At 41.2% G+C, this 22,803-nt stretch overlaps 1 protein-coding gene across 1 annotated transcript in view; it reads right to left on the reverse strand.

Moving 5' to 3' along the window:
- Positions 1–22,803, reverse strand: part of Cfap61 (cilia and flagella associated protein 61) — a 289,348-nt gene that overhangs the window by 178,938 nt on the left and 87,607 nt on the right. Inside the window, exons 14-15 of the mRNA XM_027421600.2 lie at positions 8,407–8,533; positions 4,141–4,218 (exon numbers count right to left, since the gene is read on the reverse strand). Coding sequence (XP_027277401.1) covers positions 4,141–4,218; positions 8,407–8,533 — 205 coding nt within the window. The remainder of the gene's footprint in view (positions 1–4,140; positions 4,219–8,406; positions 8,534–22,803) is intronic.

Consider the following 22,803-nt stretch of genomic DNA (forward strand, 5'->3'; position numbering starts at 1 on the left):
AATAAAAAAATGGGGAAAAAAAGCAACAGAAGGAACATTACCGAATTCTTTCTATAAGAACACAGTCACCATGCTCATGGATTAGTAGGATTAACATAGTAAAAATGGCCATCTTAACAAAAGCAATCTACAGATTCAGTGCAATCCCCATTAAAATCTCAACACAATTCTTTACAGACATTGAACGAACAATACTCAAATTCATATGGAAAATAAAAAAAAATCATAGTAGCTAAAACAATCCTGTATAATAAAAGAACTTCTAGAAGTATCACCATCCCTGATTTCAAGCTCTACAACAGAGCTTTAGTAATAAAAACTGCATAATATTGGCATAAAAACAGACAGGTGGATCAATGCAATTGAACAAAGACCCAGATGAAAATCCACACACCTATGGACACTTGGTTTTCAACAAAGAAGCCAAAATTACACAGTGGAAAAAAAGAAAGCATCTTCAACAAATGGTACTGGTATAACTGGATGTCAGCATGTATAAAAACATAAATCAATCCATATCTATCACCCTGCACAAAACTCATGTACAAATAGATCAAAGACCTCAACATAAATCCAAATACAGTGAACTAAATAAAAGAGAAAATGGGAAATAATTTTGAACTCACTGGCACAGGAGACAATTTTCTGAACAGAACACCCATAACACAGGCACTATGATCAACAATTAATAAGTGGGACCTCATGAAATTGAAAAGTTTCTGTAAGGCAAAGGACATCATCAATAGGACAAAATGGCAGCCTAGAAATGGGAAAAGGCATTCACCAACCCCACACCTGACAAAGGGATGATCTCCAAAATATATAAAGAACTCAAGAAATTAGACATCAAAATACCAAATAATCCAATTTGAAAAGGGGGTACAGATCTAAACAGAGAATTCTCAACAGAAGAATCTCAAATGGCCAAGAGTCACTTAAGGGAAGGTTTAGCATCCTTAGCCATCAGGGAAATGAAAATCAAAATATTCCATCTTATACTTGTCAGAATGGTTAAGATAAAAAACACTGATGACAGCTCATGCTAGCTAGGATGTAGAGCAAGGGGAACACTCCTCCTCTGCTGGTGGGAGTGCAAACTTGTACAGCCACTTTGGAGGTCAGTATGGCAGTTCCTCAGAAAACTGCTGGCAGGGTTGGGGGTAGGGGTGATAAATTTTTAAACTCTCAGAGTGAAAAAGAGACTTTAGAAGGGTGATTGGGTACAAGACCAAAATGCAGAACTTCATGCTTTTCCTAATATTCTGAAACAAACATTTAGAAAGTACAATAAGATGTATCTATGAATAGTATCAAGAAAAAAATTACAAAATACACAGAAAAAAATCATAAATGTTTTAGAGTATACTGTGGAAGGAGACAGATGGTATGTTCAAATTAGGATAATTGGAGGTAGGCTCAACAAAGGGAGTATTTACAGAGATGGGGAGAGTGTAAGGAAATTAGCAAGGAAAGTGAGACTGCAACTGTAAGCTCTTAGTGGCCTCAGTGGCTGGAATAGGTGGAAGACTGGTCACAGGAATCCACTAAGAGAACACCCTGGAGAAAAGGCCACATTTAAAAGGCCACTGGGTTTGATGTGCTATCAGCCAGATATAGACACCCCAGTTTCCCTGTCCTCCTGTCAAGGCTTCCCTTTGGCCAAACCCAACAGAAGGCCAAAGAGCAAGGACCTGCATTGCTGTCAGTTCAGTCAAGCTCACTGAACAGAGTAAGGTGGAGAAAGGTGGCCAGGAGAACTGCAGGGTGGGTAAGTGTCTGACTGCATTCGTTCATTTCCGTTACTATTAAAAAGCAACAACAACAAAGAAACTATTCAAGGTTGGGTACATCACATATATAAACAGAGGTTTGGAAGTGCACCATGTTGGTCTGGGCTCTGGTGACGGCCTCCAGGCAGAATGCCTGATTGCATAAACACATATGAGAGAGAGAGAGTCACGTGGTAAGATGGAAGAGGAGAGAAGGTGTCATCTCTCTCTTTCTATAACAACGGGATGCCCATGAACTACTCTCTTTCACAGGCAGTACCTAAATAACCCATCAACTTCCCAGTAACCTAACCTCATGAAACCCGCACCACTTAACACTATCACCTGGGGGAAGCTTCCAAGTGTGGATCTTCAGGGGACACACTTAAATTGTCTCCAAACTGTCTCACTGACCCAAACACATGTATGAAAACAATTTGCCAAAGAACCTGGAATTGAACAATACAGAAAGCTGGATCACTAGGAGGAAAATAAACTGCTTTTAAAATCCACACAGGCAGAGATAATTCATGGTAAGTATTAGAAAGTTTGCCTGAAAGGAGACATATCCAAGAAAGCAGATGAAAGCTGGTTGTGGGAGAGAGTTGTAATCTCAGCACTTGGCAGGAGGATCAAAAGTTCAAGATCACATTCAATTCCATGGCAAGATAGCAAATACAAGGCTAGCCTGGGCTATATGAGCTATTTAAGACCTTTATCGCTAAAATAAACAAACCCAAACAAGACCAATGAAAGAAGGCTCTGTTCCCAGATACCAGCATGAAGAAAGAAAGGGCTGGGGAGATGACTTAGTGGTTAAGAACACAGGCTGCTCTTTTAGAAGACTGGGGTTCAATTCCCAGCACCCACATGGTGGTTTACAAACTGCCTGTAATTCCAGTCCCAGGGGATCTGACAACTTCTTCTGGCCTCACAGGGCACCAGGCATGCACAGAGTAAACAGACATACATGAAATAAAAAAACTGTAAATTATTTTTAAAATGTGTTCATATAATGGGTATCAAATTAAATAAACCCATAGCATGGAATACAACTTAAAACTGACAAAGGAATATAGAAAATTAATAAATGTAAAGGCAGTACTTTAAGTCAGCAACAGAAAAATGGACTATTAAGTAATAAATGTGTTGACATAACTGCATTGGGAAAAATATAAAATGTGATATCCACTTGACAATAGATACATACATGTAACTGAATGTAAAAGAAAGATGCTAGTAAAGGTGAATGACTAACTATAGTAGCAATCCTTTGGTGACACCAGTGGCACCGCTTTTTTATTTTTATTATTATTATCATTACTACTACTACTACTATTTTGATGGTGGGTGATTATTAAAATTTTAAGAGTGAGACTCTTTTCATGTTCTTCATAATACTCTAAACATTTATGTGTGTGTGTGTGTGTGTGTGTGTGTGTGTGTGTGTGTGTGTGTGTGTGTGATGGGGAATGTACTGTGTATGTTCATCTTATTGATTATTGAATAAAGTACTTGTTTGGCCAATGAGACAGCAAGTTAGACGGAACTAGGAGTCAAAGAGGGTTTCTGGGAAATGTAGTAGAGAAGTGGTGATCCAGGCAGGAAGTGACATAGCAAGGAGACATATTTAAGCAAGGAGAAACAGGAAGTGCCCCCTTTCCCCTTTGCTCCTCCTCCAGGGGCGCAATGTGATCCACCGGCAAGGAGGGACTCCAATAAGGTATCCGATAAAATAAGTCTTATAAAATATATAGATTTATGATAATTAAGACTGAGCTAACAGATGAGAAATCCTAGTCATTGGCCAAGCAGCATTTGAACCTAATACAAGTCTCTCTGTGTATTAATTTGGGGCCTAACTTGGGTGGGCGGCTGGTGTAAAGCGCACATGTGGCAGTGGGGCTCAGCGGCTTTTGGAGGAAAGATTTATCGTACCGTGTGTGTGTGTGTGTGTGTGTGTGTGTGTGTGTGTGTGTGTGTGTGTGTGTGTGTGTTTTGTGTGTTTTCTGTTTTCTTCGTTTTTTAATGACAAGGTATCACTATGCAGCTTTGGCTATCCTGGAACTCCCTGTGGTAACCAGGCTGGCCTCAAACTCACAGAAGATCCACCTGCCTCTGGCTCCTGAGTGCTGGGATAAGGGTGTGCAAAACTCCACCTGACAATTCCAAATATTTTTAACTTAAAAAAAAAAAAGACAGAGACTCAAAAGGCTGCCAAGTGGGAGACATGTTTGTGACCAAATATTTTAGGGACAGGATTCATTCATGCTAAGTAAAAGTAAAAACCTTCAAAGAGGCACTGTGTGCTGGCTGGTTCATGATACAGAAAGCCACAATCAAGCAAGTTAATGGCCACTTCATTACTTACCATTTCTTGTCTGATCACTGCGATGCCAACTATTTGATTTGCAACTTCAGCTACAAACACCTGCAGAGCTGTTCCATCCTGCAAATGGTAAGGTACGTCTTATTAAAGAAAGATCCTGGAAAGCTTCACCACCAAGGTCTCTGAAACCAGTCACTAGTGGATCCATGACATGAACCTAACAGATCCAGCATTTACTGCCATATGCTACAGTCACTGCTCACTTCATCTCCATCCCCAAGCTCTAACGGGAGGATTATTACTCCATCTATTTTATTTACAAGGTAACAAGGCTTAGGAAGCTAGGTATTTCTCGAGCTCTTGAGCCATGCATCCATGCTTCAAACCCCACTGCCTTTTTCAAAGAACTCACTTCTCCACCAGTGCTTCCCAACTTTTACGACCTCAAGACATCAACTCAATAAGGGCTCCAAAGGGATTTCTATTTGAATTCCCTTTTAAAATGTATTATTAAAATAAAAATTTAAACTAGCTGTTTCATTTAAAAATGTTTTTATTTTTTTACATAAAGTACATATTTTATGCAAAACAATTTTTGACATAACCATATATTTTTAACACATTTTCCTAAACACAAATATTTGGAGTGGCTTTGTTTCCTGTTTTTGAAAATCTCTTTCATCTGGCTTCATAGACAGCTGGATCCTCACATCTGCTTCTGTAGTCAATCCGTTGCAATATGTTGTTTCGGTTTAAATATACGAAAAATGGGATCTGTCTTCACAACATAGTTAGAAAAGACAGGTATCTGAGCATCTTTTTTTTAAAAAGATTTTATTTATTTATTATGTATACAACATTCTGCTTCCATGTATATCTGCACACCAGAAGAGGGCACCAGGTCTCATAACGGATGGTTGTGAGCCACCATGTAGTTGCTGGGAATTGAACTCAGGACCTCTGGTAGAGCAGTCAGTGCTCTTAACCTCTGAGCCATCTCTCCAGCCCTGTAGCGGGGCATCTTTTCAGATAATCGTGGATATCCTTTGAGACTCCACAACTGGTAGTGCATTGTGACACATTAGTTGCAATGTGTCATCCAAAAAAACCTATCAATGAACATTGTATACTCTACTGCACTAAAATCCAAAAATTTGTTTTAACTGACTCTTACACGTATATACATGTATGCTTTTATAAAACTGCACATTGTTTAACTAAAAAATATTGATTAATCAAGCTGCACAGATTTTCCAAATACTGACCCATTCTATAATGTCACACTTGATATTAACACAGTGTCACCAGAAAAGTTGCTTTAAGCATTGTGCAGCTGTCAGGCTAATGATGGCAGATACTGGTTTTCTTAATTTCTATTTTTTTGGATCTTATCCCATGGGGGCAAGTTATTCTTGTTTTACCAGGTTGACAGGATCATGTTATTAGTTTTAAGGAAATGCTGGTTAGATACCCAAGTTCCAAAAAAAAAAAAAAAAAAAAAAAAAAAAAGCAGTTTTTGTTTCTTCAAGTGAAAAAAAAAAGGGGGGGGGGGCGCAGCTGGTTCAAGTGCATTTCATGCATCCATAGAAGCATTTTCTCCTCAAACAACCAACATGCTTCAGGATGCACCAGTTGCATGCCACTCATAATGTCACAGAGAATGCTAAGTCCAATCTGCTGAAGTTCAACAGAGTTAAACATGTTAGTGTTGTTTCGTCATGGCTGTTCTTTAAACTGCCTCTCTTTTCCCCTTTGAACTTAAATGGTGAGGTAACTGCAGATCCACATGCAGTTGTAAGAAATAATATAACAATCCTTTTACACATTGTTCACTATCCCCTGTGATGACATTCTGTGAAGCCAGAGCTTAGTAAGACCATGGGAAACTAATCCTGATTCAAGTATCTTTATAGGATTCTGTTACTTTATACTGAGGGTTTGTGTCTCAATCTCCATGATGACATCAAACAATTCCAATACCACAAAAAGAAATCTCCCTAGCCCACCCTTGGCCTCTAACAACAAGTCATCTGCTCTCTAATTGTAAAATTTGGTCATTTTAAAACATACGAATGTATAAATATAAACTTCTGCATTAGTGTTACATAGGTATATGCATGAATGTACACCTAAGCATAAATCTATACATATAATTACATAACCCTTGGGGACAAGCCTTTTTTGTTTCTCTCCACATAACAATGTAGAGATTCACACAGGTCGATAGCAATGGTTTGTTCCTTTCATTGCTGAGCAGAGCTCTGTTGCATGGATCTGCCATAGGTTATTTATACAACTCTCTGTTGAAAACCACCTGGCATGATTCCAGTCGCTATGAATACTTGTGTGCACACCAACATCTCTCTGGGCTGAGTGTCCAAGAGTACTACTTACTAGCCGTAGGACAGGTGCATGTTTAGTTTTTTTAAGGAAACAGCTAATACATCTACCATGGTTTCTGCAACTGTTTTACCAGCAACAGGAGTAACTCAGTTTTCTCACATCCTTGTCATCTAGAAGCCACTAGGCTTTGTCCTAGTCATTCTGCTAGAGGTAGAGATACAATATTTTTTTTTTTTTTTGGCAGCAAGATTTCGTGGAGCTGAATACTACCATGGCTAGCAGGATACTTGCTGTTTCTTTCTCCCTTGCTTCCTGCCAAGGCCCCAGCTGCTTTGCTTGCCTTGGCTCTGTACCTTCAGTGTTAAGTAAAAGGCACTGACCAGTAAAAAGGCATGTACTTTGGTGTCATTCAAAAGTTTTAGTATTTTTAGGTTTGTGTAATTAATTTTATTTGTGTGTGTTTTGACTACACTTACGTTTATGTACCACATGCATGCCGGATGCCTGTGAAGGTCAGAGGAGGATGTTGGGTCTTCTGGAACTAGACTTACAGATGGTTGTGAGTCACCATGTGGATGCTGGGAAGTGAACCTGGTTCCCTGGAGGAGCAACAAGTGCTCTGAACTGCTGAACCACCTCTCCAGCCCCCTCATTAACATTTTTGTCTTACAGTCTAACACTCCCTTCAAATTCATTAGATTACACCAGAGAAGCAGAGCTTGAGATCACAAGCAGGGGTGCAGGGGTGTGGGGGGGTGAGGGGGGGCAGTAAGGCTGGGAGGCAGAAGGGAAGAGGTTACAAATGAAGATAAGAGACCAAGGAAAGCCAAAATAATGGAGGGGAACTTTATTTTAATTTTGTACCTTTATAACAGCATATCTTGAGGGTGACATCATGCTTAAGTGTTTGGTATAGCCTTGGTGATGTAATATTAACTTTAAAAGGTTTGTTTTACTTTGTTTTTTAAAAGCCGTTATTTCTTATTTTTTTCAAATGACTGTAGCAGCAGAACGAAGAAACAGTGTGATATATTCATGTGATGAAATAATTTTGTCATAATATAAACTCTCATGAACATATTGCTGAGGAAAGGTACTCCACACCAGGAAAGAAAACTGTATGATTTTCCTTCCATACAGCTCAAAAGCAGGTAAAACTAATTTCTGATTTTAGAAGCAAAGGTATTAACTTGAGAAAAAGTTTCTACATGGAGGTGTGAGGGGACCAGTGACAAGTAGAGGCAGTCTCTTTCCAGAAACAGGCCCTTCTTACATAGTGTATTGCAATGGTAAAATCTACTAAAATGTTTCTTGGTCATAGTTTGATAAAATTGGTTCAAAATAAAGCAGTTTAGAGAAGTTACAGCGTACATCTCCATCCTCTTGGCTAATTGCACAACTAGTGAAGTCAACTGGCAGTGTCCTTAAGGCCTCAGGGTGAGCATGCAGACTAACGCCAGCCTCAGGGTTAACATGTAGACTGGCATCAGCCTCAGGGTTAACATGTAGACTGGCATCAGCCTCAGGGTTAACATGTAGACTGACACTGGCCTCAGGGTTAGCATGTACACTACACAGGCCTGTTGTTTTCCACAGCTCACTATGCTAGAGAAGACCAAAGATTGACCACAGATGATCATCCTATAACTAGTCCTTGAAATCTCAAGCCAGCTCAACAAAAGATCCTAGCTAGGTTCACCATCTGACATAATAAAATGGAGCCCCACTATCCTAAGTGTGGGACTCATTGCTACTGGGGTGGACATCAGATACCATGACACATTCCTAAGCTGTCCTTCCATGATGACAGTCAGATCTGGCAACTCCTCACCCTACCTCTGATGCTCCCCACAACAAGATTTTACAAGTGATGTTCAAGAAAGCCTCAGGCCTGAATCTTCATGGGTCATAATGGCCCCTTAGGACCAGGAAAATGAGGCTGCAGCAGCCACCAGCAGTACTTACGGGATCTCTGCAAGCCTCATTGAACTGGATTAAATCATCCATTATCTTCCTACTCAGCAAGAGGGTGCCGACAAGATTTTCAACACCAGTAATATCTAAAATAGTGGCTAATCTTATCTTAATGGACCTGGACAAGAACAGAAATAGGTTTCTTAGTTACAGTGCTAAAATAATATCGTACTTCTATAATATTGGACAATGTATATCTTTGTAACATTGAGGTGACTGATTATAAAAGTAACTCTCTTCATTCTAGAGTACCTAAAAATATACAAGAAGTGCAAAGAATAAGATAAAAAAATATTATGAACCAATGACAACACAGTTACATTTCAAGTAAATATAATTTAAATATATATAATTCAATGCACATAATTTAAAATATTCAGCATATTTTATTTCACATTTCACAGATATATAAAATCCTTCTATCAAATTTTAAAAAATGTTTTAAATTTAAAATATGATCACATCATTCCCCCCTTTCCTCCCTCCCATTCTATGTACCTCCATACACACTGGCTCACTCTCAAATTCATGGCCTCTTTTCTTTATTATTATTATGTGTATGTATAAATGCATAGATACATAAATATATCCTGCTGAGTTCACTTAGTGTTGTTTGTATGTGTATGATTTTAGGGATGACCACTCAGAATTGGATAACCAATTAGGGGCCTCTTTTCCCAGTCTGTGGGCTGCTGTTTTGTCTTGCTGACTGTGTCCTTTGCCTTACAGAAGCTTCTCAGTTTCAGGAGGTCCCAATTATCAATTGTTTATCTCAATGTTCAACATCCTTAGCTATCAGGGAAATGCAAATCAAAACAACTCTGAGATAACATCTTACTCCTGTCAGAATGGCTAAAATCAAAAACACCAATGACAGTTTATGCTGAAGAGCATGCGGAGAAAGGGGAACACTCCTCCACTGTTGGTGGGAGTGCCAACTTGTACAGCCCCTTTGGAAATCAGTATGGTGACTCCTCAGGAAAATGGGCATGAGTCTACCACAAGATCCAGCGATTCCACTCCTAGGCATATACCCAAAAGAAGCACATTCATACAACAAGGTCATCTGTTCATCTATGTTCACAGCAACATTATTTGTAATAGCCAGAACCTGGAAACATCCTAGATGCCCCTCAACTGAAGAATGGATAGAGAAAATGTGGTACATTTATTTACACAATGGAGTACTACTCAGTGGGGAAAAAAAAAAAAACAATGGAATCTTGAAATTCGCAGGCAAATGGATGGAACTAGAAGAAACCATTCTGAGCGAGGTAACCCAGTCACAAAAAGACAAACTCACTCATATGTGGATTTTAGACATAGAGTAAAGGATTACCAGCCTACAATCCACACTGCTAGAGAAGCTAATAAACAAGGAGGACCCTAAGAGAGACATACATGGTCCCCTGGAGAAGGGGGAAGGGACAAGATCTCCTGAACAAATTGGGAGCATGGGGGGGAGCTAGGAGAATAAGAAGAGGAGAAGAGGAGGGGCGAGGAGGACATGAGGGAGCAGAAAGGTTGAGTCGGGGGAAGAATAGAAGATAACAAGAATGGAGATACCATAATAGAGGGAGACACTTTAGGTTTACAGAGAAGTCAGGCTCTAGGGAAAGGTCTGGAGCTCTACAAAGTTGACACCAGCTAACAATCTAAGCAACTGAGGAGAGGCAACCTTAAATGCCCTCCCCTGATAATGAGATTGATGACTGACTTATATGCCATCCTATAGCCTTCATCCAGCAGCTGGTGGAAGTAGAAGCAGACACCCACAACTAATCACTGAACTGAACTGGAATCCAGTTGCAGAGAAGGAGGAGTGATGAGCAAAGGGGTCCAGACCAGGCTGGTGAAACCCACAGAAACAGCTGACCTGAACATCAGGGAAGCTCTTGGTCCCCAGACTGATAGCTGGGAAACTAGCATGGGACTGATCCAGACCCTAGAAACGTGGGTGTCAGTGAGGAGACCTTGGAAATCTATGGGTCCTCCTGTAGTAGATCAGTAATTATCCCTTGCATAGGTGTGGACTTTGGGAGCCCATTCTAATGGAGGGATACTCCCTGAGGCTAGACACAGGGGTGGGCCTAGGCTCTACCCCAAAGGATATGACAGACTCTGAGGACCCCCCCCCCATGGAAGGCCTCACCCTCCCTGGGGAGCAAAAGGGATATGGGATAGGTAGGGTTTTAGTTGGGGGTTAGTAGGGGAGGAGGGGAGGGAGAGGGAACTGGGATTGACATGTAAAACAATCTTGTTTCTAATTCAAATAAAAAAAAAGAAAAAATATTAAATAAAAAAAACTCAATCATTAAATTGGCATTACTAAGAACAGTTCATTTATTCAACCAGTCACAAATGGCTCTGAAACATCTGGAGTGTCCCCAGAGTGTCCAGGTGATAGGAACCCAAGGGGGGAATCAGTTAGCTCATGATTTCTGCTCTCATCAGACTGACCCTGTATTGATTTCAGAACCACAATCTGATAAATAAACCCAAAGTCCCTTAAAACTTTACAGTGCATGGACCACGATTTATGGAGGTCTTTCTGTTTTAGCTATGGAAAGCCCCTGGGCAAATCAGGTTACTCCAAAACAACTCTTACAAATGCTTAGGGAGAAAGTGGGGTAAGGGGGGAAAAGGGGGGAAGCGGGAAAGGGAAAGGGGGAGAAGGATGTTTAACATTTTATGTCGGTATGTGCAATTGTGATATATATGATGTACCACATACATTCACCAAAAGGAGACAGCATGCGTTATCCAGTTACCAAGCAGCTATCTTCATTTATTGCCGTATTCTTAGATAAATCATAAAGAGTAAGCCTATTCATTGTCTGTAAAAACTATATTAAGGCTGCACATATAGTAAGCTTTGAATCTATTGATTCACTCTATTCTATTCATTCATATTCTATTCATTCTATCCATCTATTGATAAATATTAAAAAAACACAAAATCCACTCTGATATCTACACAGCCAGCTTTGGGCATGGCAGAGCTGCAGAAGATAGTGGTTCATTGGATATACTTAAGTGTCATTCTACTTCCATCTCTCCAAAAGCTCCTAGAATCTTCTCTTTCTCATTATGACCACTATTGAGGACCTATTCTTTCAGTCTGGCCTTATAGAATACTCCAGTTGTTCTGTCCCGTTTCTGCCTTGCATGACCTTCCCAGAGACAACTGCACACCTGTTGACCATAATGATCCAACTATTCTTTGCTTTGGGGCTCAAGTACCCTGAGTCAAAGTGGGAGATTAGCAGTGTTTTTCCTTATCTATGCACAAGGCTTTCTGTGTCACCAAAACAAAACAAAACAAAACAACAACAACAAAAAAAAAAAAAGAAAAAGAAAAAACAAGTTCTCCTGAGGAATCTTTCCCGACCCTTTCCTTCCCCAAGCCAGCCATCTTGGGCACCTTTTCTCTCTGGTGTACTTGAATGTCCAAACTTGTGAACTCTCAAGGTCCAGGAAAAAAGGATGAAGTCCTTGCCTACTGGTCCTTCCTTGGGTAACCTGCTCCACCACAAGATGTTCTAGTTATCTCCTTAAAAGCAAAGCAAAACAAACAAACCAAGTGAGTCTGGCCTGAAAGGCAAGAATTTGAGGTATTCAGTTTGACTATATACAAAACAAAATAGATAATGATGCATGAAAAGTAAAAAAGGAAGATTTACCATGTATCCTTTTCAACTCCAACCTGAATGAATGCTTTTAGAAACCACAGATTTGTGTGTCTTTCCAGTTACATCTCACAGAAAATTGGGCAATTTTGATGCCAGTTGGGGGACACAAAAGATGTACAGAAGAATATGTGGAATGTCATCAACACCTCAGTGTGAACCATACACAGACAAGAAAGCAACCAGGACCCAAAGAAAACAATGGCCCCAATCAACAAACTTTCCGTTGCATTCGATTCAAAGAGGCCCATGAAGGGCACAAGGAACAAAGGACAGATTTGATATCACTGCACACTAGCTATGATAACATGAGCCTGGAATGAGTAAAATGGTGACATCATAGAAAAAATGGCAACAGAGCATGCATGAGCCACTCACAGAAAAGCAAATAAAACAAATCTATTGAAGGGAAGAATCTCTCAGAGGCTAACCACTGAAGGCCATCTTTATTTACTGAGTAATATTGACAATGGCTGTATGACCTAGCCAAGAAGTTGTGTTTCCAGCACAATAAATATTAGTTGGATGAGCAAGTCTTATATGTCTTCCTACAAAGCAAAAAATGTCAGATTTCAGAAAAATGAAGCATGGAAAGGTAGGAAGAGGGAATGGGCTACCGGTTCAACCAAATGTGCCCTCCATTAGCGACTGAACAAGAAGAAAGGCCAGAGAGCAGGTTAAGAATGGGCAGCACCAGGAATTGTAAGAAACCAATCTATGACATAAAACCCAGTGCTACCTTTGGAGCAACTTAGTGATTAATATACAAATGAGTTGTTCTCATTTAAAGATCCAGAAGTTGCTGAGTGTTGGTGGCGCACGCCTTTAATCCCAGCACTCGGGAGGCAGAAGCAGGCAGATCTCTGTGAGTTCGAGGCCAGCCTGGTCTCCAGAGCGAGTGCCAGGATAGGCTCCAAAGCTCCACAGAGAAACTCTGTCTCGAAAAAAAAAAAAAATCCAAAAGTTACTATAAATAAATGAGAGGGAGCAGAGGTGTCGGGTATGTTGACAGAAGGAGTAACCCTCACTAACAATCAAATGAATTATCTGTGCCCGTGCTCACCAGCATGGCCAGAGGGCATTTCCCAAGGGAAGAAGAAGGAAATTAGGCAGGGGACCAGAATATGGGGTCATGAAATTTAAAGTAACCTAACGTAAAAGTAGGAGCAATCCATTCCAAATGTCAAAAGAAGTGAAGCAAAAACAAAACAAAACAAAACAAAACAAAAACAGTGGTATAAAAAGAGAAAGAGTCGGGTACTTGTGCCCTTGCCATGCCCATGTGACTCCCCCCCTGGCCTCCATCAAGCCTTTGCACCTTGTGAAGACAACAGTTCCTCCCTATCTAGCACTTAACCATCTGCTACACTCCTCCATTTCTCCTCGTGTACCTTCTATCTAGTTCATCTCTTTCCTTTGTTCGTGTCTTCCTCCTCTGGCTAGAATGCAGACCCCATGAGGGCTGGGACTTCTGTCTGGGTCACTTATGCTTCCCCAGCACCTGGGTTAGAACTACCACAAGCACACAGTTGCATATTCTATTAGACTAGTGAGGAGCTCCACTGTGGGCTTTTGGGGAAGAAAGCACCCAATTAGCCTGTACCTTGCAGCTGGCCATGGTGCCACATGGATATCAGCCCAGAATGTCTCAGCCATGCCAATTTGTTAAGGGCCAACTGCAGATGGAGCAGACACAGAAGAGGCCACAGAGGAAGAAAGGAAAGAAACAAAGGTCCTTAAAACACAAACCTTGAAGTCCTGCCTCTCTATTGCCTGGCCTCCTGCTTATGGAGTCAACCAATGGCAGAAGCTCATCCTGAATTGGCCTTTAATTTATCCCTAACTGAACGCATTCTCCCAGTTAGTGAAAACATTGAACTTTAATTGATAGTTGGATATCAAATTAACATTTTCTATTAGAGAAATAACAGGTGTCTGTGATTTGTTTTAAATCAATCTGAAATAAGCAACCTGAGTAAAAGGAAACAAACAAACAAAAAATCTAAATAGAAACCTCATCAGAGAGGTCACATAGGTGAAGGGTAAGCATTTGAAATACATTAGCACAATCATTCGGTGGCATCCATCACTAAGGGAAGGCACATTCACAGCACCAATGAAGTGAAACCAGAGAGCTGCCAGAAGAGCCAAATCTATATGGAAAAACAGCAAAGGTTTGCAGGGACACAGAGCAGTTGCTGGTGTTGTTGCAAAATGGTAGGGTCACTCTTCGACAAAGGCTGACAGTTTTGTACAAAGGTAAACTATACTGTGATCACGGCTACTAACAATTCCATTCTTTCTTAGCCAAATAAGCTGAAAACTTGTATCTACACAAAACCCTGCCTGCGAATGCTTTCGCATCTTTGTTCATAATGGTCTAGACTTGGAAACAGCCAAGATGTTCCTTAGAGAGTGAACAGAAAAAGAAACTGCAGTGTGTCTAGATGATGGTATATTATTCAGTGCTACAAATAAATGACTCACCAAATCATGGAGTGACATGGAGGTTAAATGCATATGACCAAGAGAAGCCAAGTAGACAAGGTGACATATTGTAGGATTCTGACTACGTTTCTGGAAATGGCAAACATTATAGTGAGTAAAAAGATCAGAGAAGGCCTGCTCTAAGGAGACGGAAGGAACAACAGGCAGGGTACAGAGGAAATATTCTGTGTGACATTATAATGGCGCCATTACCCATTTCTCCAAATCCATCGAATGTACAACTCTATGCTAGTTACTTTCCTCGCTGCTCTGATAAAATACTTAACAAAAGCAACTTAAGGAAGGAAGGAAGGGAGGGAGGGAGGGAGGGAGGGACAATTTTAATTTGTCATTTGAGAGAATACAGTCCTTCAAGGCAAGAAGACAGGGCAGTGGGTTCCTGATGCAGCTGGTCATGTGATGTTCACTCTCAGGACCTGGAGAAAGATGAGCATGCTACTCACTGGCTTTCTCCTTGTTACTCAGCTCAGGACCCCAGACCATGGATGGTGTTCCTTCATTCAATGTGGATCTTCCCTGAGATAACTGTCTCTGGAAATGCCCTCACAGACATGCCCAGGTGACTCTAAATCCCATTGAGCTGAGGATCAGACCATCTGACAGGCCAAACTGGAACCCTACCACAAACTATGGACTTAGATAATAACAAGGTGTCAGTTTGTTCATCACCTGCAACAAATGTAGCAGTCTGGTGCCAGGTGAGAATAGTGAGTCGGTGAAAGGAGACATGTGAAGGCTTTGTATGTCTCCTTCTCAATGTTTCAGTGAATGTAGAACTATTCGAAACACAACGTTTATTAATGAAAAAGCAAAAGTAAGTTCTCTTTATTGCTCCCTTCAGTACTAGCTGAGTAGAATCATGTGCCCCATTCTAGAAAATCTGAACACATGTAAGACAAACACTGGCAGTGATGTACACGTGGTGTCGTTTCCCTCCTCTTCCTTCCCAATGGTGGGAAAAGTGATTTTTCACTGGGAGCATACCTAGCTGACTAGTGCCATGTCTCCTAGCCTCCCCAGCAGCCAGATCAGACCAACAACCAAGTTCCAAGAGATGGTAAGTTTCCAGGAAACTGCAATGCTAGAGTGGGTACCGTGTGTAAAATCTAATCCTCCACAATGGGAAAGCCCAGAAGACATGCCCTGCACTAATCCTCTAAGATGCAAAATGGTTAGAGGAACACTGACACATTTAAAGAATTTGGTTGTCACTCTTTTCCTTGTGTAAGACCTTATGGTCAGAGATGCTGCTTCTCAGTTGGATGAATTAATGCAATGGGTTCAACTGGGCCCCAAAGTAGTCGGAGCCAGGTGGCAGCACTGACTTGCCAAAGGCAAGGTGAACATAGTTATCGCAGCCTAGACAAGGCAATGTCTATGATGGCCTGACCAGTGATGGGCAGCACAACAAAGTGATTTTTATAGTGGCATGACTCGTATGGACTTTTGGTACTGGCTAATCAATCATGGTGTTACTAGGAATGAAATAGATCAAAATCCTGGAGCAGTTTTTTTGTTTCATCTATATAAGCTCAAAAATTCTCAAATAAATGAAAGAAAGACTACCTCACATCATGGAAAAAATAGAATCTTGGGCCATGAACCAATTTTCAGACTTGAGCCAGTTTACAGGCATAGAACCCCTTAAATGAAGGGAAGGTCAGGTTCCCCTGAGGAAGGACCTTGATAAAATGCCTAAGAGTTTTACAGTTAGCCTTTCTCCAGTCCTTCCCCCGAGGGACCTATGGCATATTACAAGGGAAACTGTACACTGGGGGAAAGGAAACAGCCAGACTTCCCAGAGTCTATTAGATATTGGCTCTGAATTGATTCTGCTTTTAGGAGATCCCAAGAAACATCATGGACCTCCAGTTAAAGTAGGGGCTTATGGGGGTCAGGTGATTAACGGAGTTTTGGCTGAAGTCTGACTCACAGTAGGTCCAGTGGGTCCCCAAACTCATACTGTGGTTAGTTTCCCAGTCCCGGAATGTTTAATTGGCATAGATATACTTAGAATTTGGCAGGGTCCCCACATTCGTTCATTGATCTGTGGAGTGAGCGATATTATGGTTGGAGAGGGCAAATGGAAGCCTTTAGAGAGGCCTCTTCCAGGGAAAATAGTGAATCAAAAACAGTATCACGTCCCTGGAGGAACAGCAGAAATTAGCGCCACCTTAAAGGACCTGAAACACGCAGCATCTTCCTTTAACTCTCCTATATGGGCAGTGCGGAAGACTGGGGGCTTATGGAGAATGACAGTTGACTGCTGAAAACTCAATCAAGGAGAAATTCCAACTGCAGCTGCTATACCAAATATGGTGTCCTTCTTAAGCAGACTGCCACATCTCCTGGTACGCAGTATGCAGCTGTTGATCTAATAAATGCCTTTTCCTCAGTACCTGCCCATAAGGACCACCAGAAGCAATTTGCTTTCAGTTGGCAAGGCCAGCAGTATATCTTCCCAGTTTTACTTCAAGGATATATTGTGGTGTTACATTTTTTTTAATGATCTAATAAAGCCACTGGAGATCAGAATGCAAAGCCAGTCACACTAGTTAGCTATAAAAGCTGGGCAGTGGTGAGGCACACCTTTAATCCCAGGACTCAGGAGACAGAGGCAGATGGATCTCTGTGAGTTCAAGGCCACCCAGGGCTACACAAGATTGTAAAAGAATAACAGAGCTCAGGTCTTTAATCCTAGAACTAGAAACTGTATATAAGGGAGAAGCAAAGTCAGTCTTAGGCAATTTGTCTCCAGCCACAGTGAGGAAGGCATTGCAGTCTAGGCTTCTGGAACTTGCTGGAGAGCAATGCAGTCTGGAGATGCAGTCTGAGGCTCAATGGATCACCCTTTTGGTCTGAGCATTGGCAGAGGTGAGAATTCTCTAGTGGCTAGCTGCTTGGCTTCTCTGATCTTTAGTTTGAACTCTAATATCTGTCTCTGGGTTTTTATTATTCATGTTACAATATATTAACTCTCCAAGACTGTGTCATAACTTAGATTGAAGGGATCCTGGTCATCTGCCTCTTTCACAAAATATCATATTGATTCACTATATTGATGACATTATGCTAATTGGACCAAATGAGCAGGAGGCAGCAACCAGAGGACTGGCAGTAAATCCAACCAAAATTCAAGGGCCTTCTACCTCAGTGAAATTCTTAGGAGTCCAGTGGTGTGGGGCATGCAGAGATATTCCTTCTAAGGTGAAGGATAAATGATGGCACCTGGCCCCTCCCACCACCAAGAAAGAAGCACATTTAGGGGCCTATTTAGATTCTAAAGATAGGACATTCCTCACTTGGATGTGTTTCTCAAGCCCATATAGCAAGTAACTTAGAAAGCTACTGGCTTTGTGTGGCACTGGAACAGAAGAAGGTCCTTCAACAGATACCGGCTGCTAGGGAGGCTGCTCTACCACTTGGGACACATAACCCAGAAGACCTGAGGGCACTTAAGGAGTCAGTGACACATAGGAATGTTGTTTGGAGCACTAGGCAAACGCCTACAGGTGAATCACTGAAGAGACCTTAGAGATTTTGGAGCAAAGCTCTACCATTATCTGAAGACAACTATTCCCCTTCGAGAGACAGCTTAGATTGCTATGGAGCCTTAGTGTAAACGGAACCATCTGACAACAGGCCACCAAGTTACCATGACACTTGAGCTGCCCATCATGAGCTGGACTTTTATTTGGCCTACCAAGTCATCAAGTAGGACATGCACAGCAGCAATCCATTATCAAATGGAAGTGGTGTATACATGATCAGGCTTGATCAGATCCTGAAGGAACAATCAAGTTACATGAAAAAAACTGCCCAAAAGCCAATGGTTTCTATTCTGTCACAATGCCATCTGCTGCCAAGCCTGCACCTATAGCTTCATGGGGTAAGCCCTATGACCAACTGACTGAGGAAGAGAAGACCAGGGCCTGGTTTACTGATGGTTCTGCACATAAATTCAGGCACCAACCAGAAGAGGACAGCTGTAGCATTACAACCCCTTTCTGGGACAACCCTGAAAGTCAGTGGGCAGAACTTCAGACAATACACATGGCCATACTTCTCTTTGGAAGGAGCAATGGCCAGATGTGCAGTTTTTCATTGATTTATGGTCTACAGCCAACGGATTGGCTGGATAGTCAGGGATTTAGAAAGAACATGATTAGAAAATTAGTGAGAAGGGTATCTGGAGAAGAAGTGTGTGAATAGATCTCTCCAAATGGGCAAAGGACGTGAAGACACCTGTGTCCCATGTAAATGCTGATCAAAAGATGACTTCAGCTGAGGAAGAGTTCAATAATCAAGTAGACAGGATGACCCATTCTGTGGACAGTCAAACTCTTTCCCCAGCCATGCCTGTTATTGCCCAATGGGCACATGAACAAAGTGGCCCTGGTGGCAGAGATAGGGGTTATGCCTGGGCTCAACAAGATGGACTTTCACACACCAAGGCTGACCTGGCTACAGCTGATGCTGAGTGCCAGATCTGCCAATAGCAGAGACCAACACTGAGCCTCAGATATGGCACCATTCCCTGGGGTGACCAGCCAGCAACCTAGTAGCAGGTTGACTACATTGAACTACTTCCTCCATGGACTGGACAATTCTTTGTCCATACTGGAATAGATATTTATTCTGGTTATGGATTTGTCTTTCCTGCATGTAATGCTTCTGAAAAAAAAAAAAAACCTACTATCCGTGGACTTACAGAATGCCTTATACACATGGTATTGCTTCTGACCAAGGAACTCATTTCACAGCCAAAGAATTACAACCATGGACCCAAGACCATGGAATCCATTGGCCTTATCATGTTCTCCACAATCCTGAAGCAATTGGTCTGATAGAAATATGGAATAGTCTTTTGAGGACACAATTACAGAGCTAATTAGGTGGCAGCCACCTGGAAGACTGGGGCAGAGTTCTCCAGAAGGCAGTATATGCTTTGAATCAGTGTCCAATATATGGTACCATTTCTCCCATAACCAGGGTCTATGGGTCCAGGCATCAAGGGATGGAAAAGGGATTCATTCCATTATCACTTCTAGTGACCCAGTAAGAAAATTTTTGCTTTCTGTTCCTGTGATCTTAAGTTCTCCTGGCCTAGAAGTTTTGGTTCCAGAGGGGGGAGCACTCCTACCAGGAGCCACAACAAACATTCCATTGAGCTGGAAGCTTTTAGACTTTTCCCTGGCCACTTTGGGCTTCTGATGTTCTTATGTCAACAGCCTAAGAAAGGAACAACATTGTTGGGAGGGGTGATTGATTCAGATTACCAAGGGGAAACTACGTTGCTTCTGCACAATGGAGGTAAGAAAGATTATGTCTGAAGTGCAGGAGATCCTTTACAGCAACTCGTGGTGCTACCATGTGATTGAAGGCAATGGGAAATTACAACAGCCTAATCCAGGCAGGATGACAAAGGGCACAGACCCTTCAGAAATGAAGGTATGGGTCACTTCTCCAAGAAAAGAAGCAAGACCTGCTGAGGATGGAAGAAATACAGAATGGGTAGTAGAAGAAGGTAGTTATAAATGCCAGCTAAGTTCATGTGAACAGTTGCAGAAATGAGAAATTGACATGAGTGTTTCTATCATATTTTGTTAAAAATACACTTGTACATACTTGTGTTTTCTTTCCTTGATTTCTTTGTCATGAAATAAGAGAATATCAGTGGTTGTCATGTTTAAGTTTTGAGATACCAAAAGAATGCCCCCCAAAAGGCGCCATCTATTGTAAATATTATAATGCATTTGCTGTTATTCAAGGGATAGTTATTGTGGACTATTCCTTTATAGTGTGTGAATACATGTCACTGTGGTTGGTTTAATAAAGAAGCTGACTGGCCCATAGCTGGACAGGTAGAGGTTAGGTGGGACTGGAAGACAAAAAGAGAGCACAAAGAAGAGGAGGAGGAGGAGTCTCAGGAGTCACAAGGAGATGCAAGAGAAGCAGGAGATGAACTTGCCATACTGAGAAAAGGCACTGAACCACATGGCAGAGTACAGATAAGCAATATGGGTCAACTTAAGTTATAAGAGCTAATCAGTGACAAACTGAGCTATCATAATAATAATAATAATAATAATAATAATAATAATAATAATAATAAGAAGAAGAAGAAGAAGAAGAAGAAGAAGAAGAAGAAGAAGAAGAAGAAGAAGCCTCTGTGTGGTTATTTGGGAACTGGCTGACAGGACAGAAAAGTCTGCCTACAAGTTACATCATGTTATACGTATTATGACATGACTATTGTTTTAATTTGGAAATTAAGCATGACATAAGGAAATACGATTGTGCATAAAGTTTACAAGCGGTGGATTGTGATGGCCATTCTTGGTTGTCAACTACACATGGAATTAACTAAAACTCAAGTATCTGGGCATACCTGTGAGAAATTTTTTCTTAATTAAGTATTTGAAGTGGGACAATCTACTTTTTAATCCCAATTTTCTGAGGTGGGAAGATCTACACTCTGCTGGCAGCCTACATAAAGAACATGGAAGAAGGAAGCTCTTTCTTTCTCTTTGCATGTTTGCCCTCACTCTGGCTGGTAAGTCCATTCCATCACTAGAGACTACTTCTCCTGGATTCTGGCATATACTAAAGACCAGTTGAGACATCCAGTCTGGTAGACTAAACAACTACTGCATTATTGGACTTTTGTGTTGGTAGACAGCCATTGTTAGATTAACTAAGCCTGTAAGCCACACTAATAAATCTCTTTCCATCAGTTCTGTTCCTCTAGAGAACCCTGATTAATATGAGTGCGACACAGGCTGATGAGGGAAGAATTGTCACCAACATTCCTATTCATCATTGGACCCTGCATGCTATACTATCAACATTCCAGACAAGAAATGCCTGTAGGGGAAATGTTAGCCACGCTCTCTTGGGGGCTGGCACAGGTAATGCAGACCACACACGCAGGCGGCTCTCTCTCTGTTCCATGGTTCGCCTGGTTTAGAGGACTGAGTTGTTGTGTGAGTACTTTCCTTTAAAACATCTGTTCGTCAAACTTGATCTGACTCCTTTGAGGTGCGCATTATTTACACCCACTTTAAATGTCTGTTGGTGCAACAGTGGCAAAACTACTGTAGGAACAAAAAAGTGATTTCTGATTGGGCCTTACAACCACTTTACAAGAGATAACTAATATTTAGTACTGGAAGCCAGGGAAAAACCTCATGGCTGTAAAGATCATAGGCCCCCATGGGAAATCAACTGCTATTCTGTTAAATATATGTGATGTGCCTGTCATTTCTACTTACACCTATAGAATACCATTACTCTCATGAGGAGAGACTTCTTTCTCAGTGGGTGATAGTTATAGTCATGACTCTTAACAGCTGAGAATAAGTGACTGTTACTAAAATATAGTGGTTCACTACTTGGCCATAATGGAGAAAAATAGTAAGACATTTTTATCACCCTTTCTAAGAGTAGGGGAACATTTCCAAAGATGGCAAAGAAAGAATGTAAGTTCCTGGGGAGGAGGTGGAGTGTTGTTATTTCCCATGAGGAAGAAGGAAGATCAAAAGACTCAGCTATGGGGATGTACTGGGCTCAAAAGCTGGCACTCGGAAACGGAGACAATCCACAAGGCTCTTTCCCAAGGTTATATAAGCAATGAATAATAGCTGGGAGAGAAGAGTATTTTTGGAAGATCTGCCTACTGGTTGGGCAGGAACTCTAAGAACTCAGCTTTAGAGTCATCACCCATGCTGGTGTTGGCTTTGCAGTGATACAGCTGCCTTTGAGTCACCCATGTCTCCGTCAGTAACTCTTAACCCATGTTCCTATAACTAACCCATGTGCACTCATCGCCACAAGCTAAACTTTGTAGATCATTTCTTTGGTCTGTTGTTGGTGTCCTATCTGGGATGAATAGACACAGATTGCTACTTTTTGTTGCTATGATAAAGCACTATGATCAAAAGCAAATTGTGGAAGAAAAAGTTTACTCAGATTATTTTTTTTTGTTGTTGCTATGATAAAAATACTATGATCAAAAACAAATCATGAAAGGAAAAGTTTATTTTGATTTATGGCTCCATACAGGAGAGTCCACAATGGCAAATGAGACATGAAAGTTGTGAGATAACATCTTCAACCACAAGCAAAAAGAGTACAAACTAGAAGTGAGACAGGGCTACAAACGCCCAAACCTGCCCCCAGTGACATACTT

The sequence above is a fragment of the Cricetulus griseus genome, chromosome 6 (assembly GCF_003668045.3).
Source record: "Cricetulus griseus strain 17A/GY chromosome 6, alternate assembly CriGri-PICRH-1.0, whole genome shotgun sequence".
Lineage (NCBI taxonomy): Eukaryota > Metazoa > Chordata > Mammalia > Rodentia > Cricetidae > Cricetulus > Cricetulus griseus.